Below are 9558 nucleotides of genomic sequence, written 5' to 3'. Positions count from 1 at the left end.
TCAGAAACGAAGAACACATTATCTGAGATGAAGAGTATATTAGAAGAAATAAACAGAGTGGATAAATAAGAGGAGCGAATCACCAATATAGAGGATGGGGAAGCCAAGGACACTCAATTAGAAAGGCAAGAAAAAAGAAGCCAAGACCAAAATAATAATTTAAGAAGCCTATGGGACACTATTACATGTAAAAATATTCATGTAATAGGAGTACCTGAAGGAAAACAAGACGTTGAAGAGCTATTTGAAGAAATAATGATGGAAAACATCACTTACCTGGTGAAAGAAATAGACATAAAACCCCAGGAAGTTCAGAGATCCCAAAAACCAGGAACCCAGAGGTCCACACCAAGACATCATAATTAAAATGCCGAAGGTTAAATACAAAGTGAGAATCTTAAAAGCAGCAAGAAAAAAGCAATTACCTACAAAGGAGCTCCCATAAGACTGGCAGCCGATTTCTCAAAAGAAACTATGCAGGATAGAAGAGCTTGGCACAAAATATTCAAACTGGTGAAAACCCACGATCTACAATCAAGAATACGTTATCCAGCAAAGATATAATTTAGAGTCAAAGGACAGATAAAGAGATTCTCAGGCAAAAATAAGCTAAAGGAATTCATCAACAGCATGCCAGTATTATAGCAATTGTTGGAGGGATTTCTTTAAGAAGAAAAAACATGTATCAAAAACATGAATAAAGAATGGTAATAACTACATTCCTATCAACAAGTACCTCAAATGGAACAGAATTACGTGCTCCAACAAAGATAGGGAAGCTGAATGGATAAGAAAAGAAGACACCTACATATGCTGCCTATAAGAGACTCACTTCAGATTAAAAGACACACACAGACTATAAGGAAGGGGATGGAAAAAGATATTGCCTTGATAGACCTAGAGAGTATTGTGTTGAGTGAAGTGAGTGAGATTAAGACAAATACATGATTTCATGTACATGTGGAATCTGAAGAACAAAATAAACAACAACAACAATAACAACAACAAAAATGGAAACAAACTCAGAGATACGGAGAATATTTTGAGGGCTACTAGACGGGAAGAGTGGTTGGAAGGATGCTGAAAAGGGGCAAAGGGGTTAAGAAGTACAAATGGATAGATACAAAATAGTTATAGAGATATAAAGTGTAACATAAGGAAAATAGTCAACGATGTAAAAAATATGTAAGGGCAATGAAGGATACCTGATTTAGTGGGATGGCCACTTTGTGAGTTCTATAGATCTTTAATCACTGTGCTGTACAACTGAAACTAATATATTATTGTATGCCAACTATAATTGAAAAAAAACTCATTTAATTGTACAATGTAAATATGAGCAACTAATTGTCTATTATATTTCTATAAAGCTGAGGGAGGCGGGGAATCGCACACTGGAGGGCACAAAGAAGTTAGCTGAATTTTTTACAAAGAACCCAGTCACCCAAACAATCTGTCCTAGAAACTTCCTGGTTTCTTCATGTCCCCCTGTTGGCAACACAAAACAATCATTATTGGATAAAGGGTTTAGCAAGCAGTGGTCTTGTCACTTTTCAAGGGACTGTGAGTACATGCAAGCTTCTGAGGGCTTTTACCTTCTGCCTAAAGCATCTAAAGATCAACAATGAGACTCTGTGAGAGTTTAGGCAGGCAGCAAAACTGAAACCAGGAAGATACCTCTTAACATTCTAACTTTTGACTCCTACCTCTACATATGAATGAAATTTTCCTGGCCATGTTTACTTCTCTCAATTCTGTAACCAGTTGGTGAAGGCAAGAAGTTACAAGCTCAATTCTTTTGGTTGATAAATGCAAATTTTTCAAAGTGAGTAAGCATATGTGTAAAGAAATGTTATAAGCAGGAAACCACCTAAGCAGCATATGCTTCCGTGCACCTCCTCTATTGCTCTATTCCCCTCAGTAGTATCAGGAAGTTAAGATAGCAAGAAAATTCTGCTGTGCTAAGTCTTAGATACTAGTTTTTGTTATAGATGATACTGTGGTACAGTATTGTGCAAGCCCCAAAAGGTGCAAGCTTACTCAGGAGAAGTAATTATGTAGGTTTAATGCTCCTTGACCACGAATTGATTCAATAGATTTTCCCTTGGGATGCTTTGCTGGAACAATAACGAGGATACAACATCTGCAAAAACTATTATATCTTGGTTTCCAACTTGATATCCTCAAAGAATAAAGAGGAGATTTGAGGTATCACTTATGCTTTTATATAAAACAAAAGTAAGAGGAACTCTTGAATATTGGACTTCCAAATATCAGTACAGAGACCAAAAGCTAGAATCAAAATATTGATAGAACTTCTATAATTAACCAGATAATTTCCTTTAAATATTCAGATAATTGATAGAAATTCAGATAATTGTATCAATTCGCCCTTACACTTCCTATATTTACATACTTTAAACATTTTAATATAGTTATTTGGCTCAAAATATAAAAGTCCAAAATGTGAAATTCTACCTTTAAATTTTGTAAAGTAGAATAAGAGGTCAAATTCATCTCAATGAGTTTTCACATTTGAAGGCTTTTATGGAATGCCTGGTATATTAGAATATGCTCTATGATTCAATATTTTTAAATAAACCATTAAATTTTCTTAAAGTTATTTTCTGCTCAATATAAGTTTTCATGATGTAGTATTCACTCTTTGGGGCAAATGATCTATGGTTTAGTACAAAAGTTACATAAAAATACTTGTTTGTTTCTAGTACCCCCTTGATGTGGCCCAATATCTTGTGGGGAATTTTGGGGGTGGGCAGCCACCATATTGAACTGAAATCCTCAGGGAACAGCAATCCCCAAGTCTGTTTCTTAGTTAGTAACCCATAATGCAAAGAGTGTAGAGCATGGTTTTTCAAACCTTGGCACCACTGAAATTTTGGGCTGGATAGTTCTTTTTTGTGATGGCTGTCTTATGCAGAAGATGGTTAGCAGCAGTGGATAGCCTCTATCCACTACCAGTAGCACCCTTTCCTCCCCATTTGTGACAACCAAAATTTTCTCCAGTAGGAAAAGTTGCCCCTGGTTGAGAACCATGGCCCTAATGCATTACCTCACTATTGCCTACATTAAGGTTTGTCTGGCCATTTCCGTCTATCTACACTTTAGCTCTGAACTAGTCCATTTGGTCAATATTGACAAATATGGGTAAAATATTTAATATTGAAGATGTGACAGATGTAGTAAGTTGAAATCACAGATTGTAAATTTAAATTATTAAATTTGGTTGAGTTCAAGGATACTGTCTAACTTGGAATTCACTGACTTCACTTAATCTGTATACAACCTTTATTTATATGGTTGTTAAGTATTCATAGAGGCACAAGTCACATCAATCAAGCAGATACAGAATCCAATCTGAGGCATTATGTTACATTATGTCACACAGACATGGGGCTAGGAAATACCATAAGATGTAGTATCTCCCCTCAAAGAACTTTTTCCATCAAGCCGTGGGAATACATTGTAATACATACAGTATTAGACTCTGGGCTGACATTTTGAAGTAAAATATTCAAGTGTCCTTTTTGGGGAGGAGTTAAAAAAAGCACACTTGAATTTCTTATCATTTTATTTAAATTAAAAAATACACATACATATGTGAAAAAGCATAAGCAAACCACAAGGAACTCCATGTAAAAACTCAAGTGATCTCTATCAATAGTAACAACAGACAGTTTATTTATTAGCAGTAGAGGTCAAAGAGTTTATTAAGATATCAAAAGCAGTGTTTCTAAGGAAACGTTTCAATAGTTTAGGTCTCAAAATTTAGCATTTGGTCTTCCACATTCTTATCTAACTCTGGCCCAAAATGATTTCAGGGAAAGTCACTTCTCAGATATGCTTAACTTATTTATTACGCAACTCTCTCTCTCAGGTAGTTGTAAAATTAAAGTAACTGGAAAGAATTAAGGAGACAAAAAAATGAAAGGTTTCACATATAATAAAGTGAACAATTTAAAGATTCAGCAAGAGTAGTGCCTAGGAGTTTAACCAGACATCAATAAAACATGCAGTGTACCCATGCACTATACCAATGTACCTAGCACTATACCAATCTCAGTGAAGGATTCAAAAGAAATACGTCCATCCATTAATTTATTCATTCATTAATTCATTCGACAAATCTCTATTGAGGGCTTACTATGTGCCACACACCATTCTAGGCTCTGAGGATATAGCAATGAACAAAATAGATAAGAACCTTGCCCCCTGAGAGCTGGCGTCCTATCTGAATAATTCTTACATAAGAGAAGTTGGATCTCTGTCCTCAAGGACCTAAATAATCTTGTTGGGCAGACTAAACAAATGAAATGCATGAAATAAGAACAAAACTACAATGTGAGTGCTGTTCTACTGCCATGCAAGAGGAGAAGTTTGAAGGAGGGCTTGGAGCAAGGAGAAAGTTTCAGTGGGGGTGAGCTTTAAGAAGAGATTCAAATGATGGCGCTTGAGTCAGACCCTTGCAACTCAAAGTGTGGACTTAGAATTAGCAGTATTGGCACCACCTGCAAAACTGTTAGCAATGCAGAATCTCGGGCCCACTCCAGAGTTGCTAAATCAAAATCTGCACTTTAAAAATAATCCCAGGGAATTTATATGGACATTAAAGTTTAGGTGGCACATTAAAGTTCTGATCAGGCTGGCATTGTTAAGTGTGAGCTGGGCTAGTGGGATATAAAGACTGTATTGGGGTCTATCATCAGGTTATAAGTAGTAAGGGCCTGGAATTAGGGAACTAGGAATAAGGAAAGTGCAATTATATCATTTTCATCTGGATGGATAAGAAAATATAATATATATATGTGAAACAGAATATAATTCATCCATAAAAAAGAGAAATCCTGCCATTTGCAACAACATGGATGGACCTTGAGGGCAATATGCTAGTGAAGTAAGTCAGACAGAGAAAGACAAATACTGTATGACCTCACTTACATGTGGAATTAAAAAAAAAATACCAAACTTATAGAAACAGAAAATAGATTGGTGGTTGCCAGAGACAGGGAATGGAGGAAATTGGTGAAGGTGGTCAAAGGGTATAAAACTTCAAGTTATAAGATGAATAAGTTCTAGGAATCTAGTGTAAACCATGGCAACTATAGTTAACAATATTGTTTTGTATATTTGAAAGTTGATAACAGGGTAGATCTTAAAAGTTAGAGATACCTAGGTTTAAATTTTCAGCTTTACCACTTTTTAATGATATGATATTTTGCATCCAATTGTTTACCCTCACTGAGCCTTTTTCTTCATCTATAAAATGGGGAAAGCAATATGATCCTAGAGGACCCCTGTAGATTAAATAAGGTAACATGTAGCACTTAAGTTGTCCTTGGCACACACACACACACAAAAATTGGCATCCATTAATAATAACGGTATTAATAGTATGCTATCTTCGAGAAAGTTCAAAAGGAACAACAGAAACATTGAGTGTCTTCTAGAGCCCCAACACTGTGTTGTGTACAGACCTATAACAACCTGAAAGGTTGGGAACTTCATCCTTATTTTAAACTAGCACTTGGGTGTTATAAACATGTAATTAACTCCTTGTGGGTTCCCAGAAGCCTCTTCATAATTAAATCCTTGCAATTGCTATTTTCATTGTTAATATTATTAGGGTACTCTCAAAAGAGCCTGTCTCTCTCCTTGAGTGGAACTTAAAATGGGGTGGAGGCAGGGAGTTGCTGAAAACACTGCTGTGTATGCTGAGTTCAATAATATGTACTGCTACTGATCATCTTCATTACTTTTTCTGTGGATGTACTACCTGTTTTCCAACTTCCTTCTCTCTTACACATGCAGAACTTATGATGAAGAGAAGCCCCAGTCAGTCCACTCTGCACCAAATAATAACCCAAGAGATTTAAGTCAACTGAAGCATGTCTCGGGACGGGGAACATGGTAAGCAGGAAAGCGGCTATGGATCTGCCCAGCTGGTGCAGCCCCAGGCTGGGGAGACCCAACCACAGGAATGAGCATGGGTCCACTGTCTGTGCCCCCACCCTCGACCAGATTGGGGAGCCAAGAAGGACTTCGCGCACTCTCTAAGTTTCAACTCCGAGGCTGCGTGTGCTTCAGCCTTGCATGCCTGCCTGCAACGTGGCCGCATCTGGGAAACGGCTCATATCCTCATACTCCCAGGGTCACCCAAACTCTTCCATTCTCTCTCCAGGCCCAGCCGTAGTCCAGGTCCCCCAATCCCCGGTTCTTCTCTTCATATGCCGGGAGAATCTCTCTCTTATCAGGTTCCAGCAACACCAGGCAAACCCCTTCACTTGGAACCTTAGCTCTCCTGACACCGCCTGGCTGCGGGGTGGAGGCAGGGCCTACAGCGGAACCGCCCTCGACCGCCTCCCCTGCCGGGCGGGTTGCTGGGGCGCCTCCACCTCCTCTTCCTAAAGCCGCGAGGCGCAGACCAGCGGCATCACTCGAGCCCAGGTCCCAGCCACCACCACACAGATCGCTGCGCATCCAAGAGGAGGAGCAGCTGAGGAGGCGGCAGCAACAGCGGCCGGAAGGTGCCAGAAAAGGTAGACTGAGTCCCATGGAGTAGCGCCGCGAACCGCCCACCTCCCAGCCCGGGGCTACGCGCCACTAGCCCAGTAACCCCACCTCGGTGTGTCTTTCCAGGCCCTGGTTGAAAAGCCTGGGCGGGCCGCTGAAATACCCTCTGAGGAGGAGCCAGTCCCAGCCCAAGGCGCCACCGCAGACGCAGAGTGTGAAGGAGCAGTCGCCTTCATGGCCCACTCACCGGTGGCTGTCCAAGTTCCCGGAATGCAGGTGAGAAAGCCCAGGCCTGCCCCGCTGCCCACGTGACTGAGCAGGAGCCCAGCGCGCTCCACTGTGGGTATTGGCGTCGAGGGGCGGCCCCAAGGCTGCCCCAAAGGCAGGGCAGGGCGCTCTGGCCAGGTGACCTGAGAGTTGGGCTCTAAGTGTTTCCTGGATTTCAGGCTAGGTGGTGCACTGCGTGGAGAAGGCAGGGAAGGACTGGGGCGCGAAACGAGGTGGGGGATGTGGGGGAGGGGTATAAAAATAGGCCAGAGCGAGACACCTGCGCCTGCTGAGCGTGGTACCCTTAATAATTGGAGGCAAGAGGACTTGTGACAAATGGAGATGTGTATGAATTTGTGGAGTAAAACTCAAGTCTTGCTCACCGCCACCCCCCACCCCGACACACACACTCACATCTGTTGGGGCGGAGCAAGACAAGGGGCTGTCGTGGCGGCGGCATTAAATTGGGCTCTTCCTGTGTGCGTAGAGCAAAGAGCGAGGTGACTTCTTTTTCCCTTTTGGTGCTGGTTTTTAAGGGCGAGATTGTATCTCACTCCCCCACCTGCCTCAGCTCATAGTGCGGCTTGAGAAATGCAGGTCCCGTATCAGTCGCCTAGAAGGTGTCTCCTGACTCCTCTCTTGCTTTCCCACGAGATGATTGTTGCATGTGGTTAAAGAAAGCTTTTTGTTCTGGTCAAGGGACTACTGCATAGGACCCAACTTCTTCCTCGAGATCTAACCAGCTCCCTCCCATTATATTCTCATTGTATTAAAAAGAAATAAGATATGGTTTTAAATTGATGCATTTCAAGCTATCTATAAATGTTATCCAAGTCTACTAACTTTTAAGCATTCACATTTTATTTTTTTCCTTTTCTTGCTAGCCCAAACAGCCCATTTATGAATAACTCAGAGACTAGAAACACTAAAGCATCAGTCCCTCATTATCTTCTAAAAATGTGAAACCAAACTTTTCTCAAGTTCAGAAGAAAATGTTTAAAATAGTAAATAGCTTATGTTTCTAGTAGCAATGAAAGAGCTGTGGATTGAGGCCTCAATTTACTAATTGAAGCATGGAATTCATCTTTTTTTTTTTAAAGGCAATTGGTCACATTTTATGCATAGTCACAAAAAAAGTGATTTTTTCAAAGATACTTACCCCCAAAGGACCATTTGCGTCAGACATATATTTGTACTAAGACTACTGTATATCCTAATCACCAAGTCTTTAAGCTGAATATAGGACAAGTCTGCGTTCAGTCCCAGGAAGTTGGTGTGTATTTAATAAAAAAGAGGGGAAGGAAAAGAGAAATGAGAAATATTAGGGCTTTTAAAAAGATTAATCCACTTAAGCTTTACAAAACCCTCAAACTTTCTTCACAGACCACTCCTCTTTCCCTCCCTCTTTCCTCCATCCACCCTGCCCCACGCCCCATTCATTCAGTTATGCCTTTGATTGTATCAAGAGATTTAGAAGTTTGCAATATTAACTACAGTTTTGTTGTCTGATGTGGAATTAAGTATGAAAAATTCCCTCACTCTACCCTCATTTCCATTATGTGGAGAGTAGAATGTTACAGATGTAAAGTTTGTCTCTGAGGGTTTCCAGGCTTTTCTCACTATTGTGTGCATGCATCTGGAGAGTGAGTGCCTCCCCTTTATCAAGTTTGTGATTCTGGAAAACTGTGCTAAAGAGAAATTAGTTTCTGATCTTTATTTCATTTGTCTTGACTTTATTTGATTTATAAGGTTTAGTAACTGCTTACTGTTCAGTATTTCTTATTTCACCCTGCTTTGTTGAATTATCCAAGTTCCCTATCTCTTGAATTTTTAAATGTTAATTAAGGTGATTTAGAATGTGAATCATGTATTTTAAATGATAAATTTTGCCTTTCACTTTATGCCATCCCAAAGTTGTGATTACTTTCTCCAATCTATTTTAGAGAGGGTAATCATCTCAATATTAGCAATGAAGAGAGGAATATTTATCTGTCACTTTTTCTGTCTTAATGAAAATGGTAAATTCTTAATTTCTTATTTCCATGTTCTATGTAGATGTGGTTCCTTAGCATTTGGTGCAACACAGAATGCTCCCCACAGTTAAAATTGTGCAATGCCCTAAAATAAATTTGATGGAATGTAGTGTGACTTTTGAGCTTAGATTTATTTTATTATTTTTTGTTCAAAAACATTAAAGATAAGATGCAGAAATACATCATGAGCTTGCGAAATTTTCCTAGAGTTTTGTTAAAGAGTTAGGAGCAACTTCTATAGTAGTAAAAAAACTTGAGTTAGCCATGTGTTCCTGAAACTACCGTATAGTATTTCTACAAATCAGGATGAAGTGGTCAACTGGCCTATAACTTTTTAAGAGGTTATTTTAGAGAATTATGAAGATTGATGAAAAATATGATTTTTCCAGAAATAAAAACAAAATTACTTTATCCACACTGTTTTTTCCCTGCCCCCCAGGAGAGCCGTGAAGTAGAGGCTGAACTACCTGTTCTATCACTTAAGACTTATAGCATTCCTGACTTTCAAACAAAGAAATTTCTATTGCCACTAGTTTAAAATAGAAAAGAAACTTGGAGTGACGAAAGAAAAACCCAGGATTTGGTCTAGTTCAAACTCTTTCTTATGAATTAGTTATTCAAATTCATATTGTTGATATTTCTTAAAATTATGATAATGAACTTTTTTGCCATATTACACCAAATGTCGAGGATATGAATTTTTTTTGTTCTGAATTTGTGCTTGCTTCTT

The 9558-nt window shown here is 39.3% G+C and overlaps 1 protein-coding gene across 2 annotated transcripts in view; it reads left to right on the top strand.

Moving 5' to 3' along the window:
• Positions 1 to 6418: 6418 nt before the first annotated feature.
• Positions 6419 to 9558, top strand: part of STK26 (serine/threonine kinase 26) — a 71869-nt gene continuing 68729 nt past the window's right edge. For both annotated transcript variants that reach the window (XM_011383890.1, XM_011383891.1), the window contains exons 1-2: positions 6419 to 6554; positions 6655 to 6804. In XM_011383890.1, coding sequence (XP_011382192.1) covers positions 6763 to 6804 — 42 coding nt within the window. In that variant the 5' untranslated portion in view covers positions 6419 to 6554; positions 6655 to 6762. The remainder of the gene's footprint in view (positions 6555 to 6654; positions 6805 to 9558) is intronic.

Source organism: Pteropus vampyrus, unplaced genomic scaffold (assembly GCF_000151845.1).
Source record: "Pteropus vampyrus isolate Shadow unplaced genomic scaffold, Pvam_2.0 Scaffold548, whole genome shotgun sequence".
In the NCBI taxonomy this organism is placed as follows: Eukaryota; Metazoa; Chordata; class Mammalia; order Chiroptera; family Pteropodidae; genus Pteropus; species Pteropus vampyrus.
This window is presented reverse-complemented; position numbering and strand designations above follow the sequence as displayed.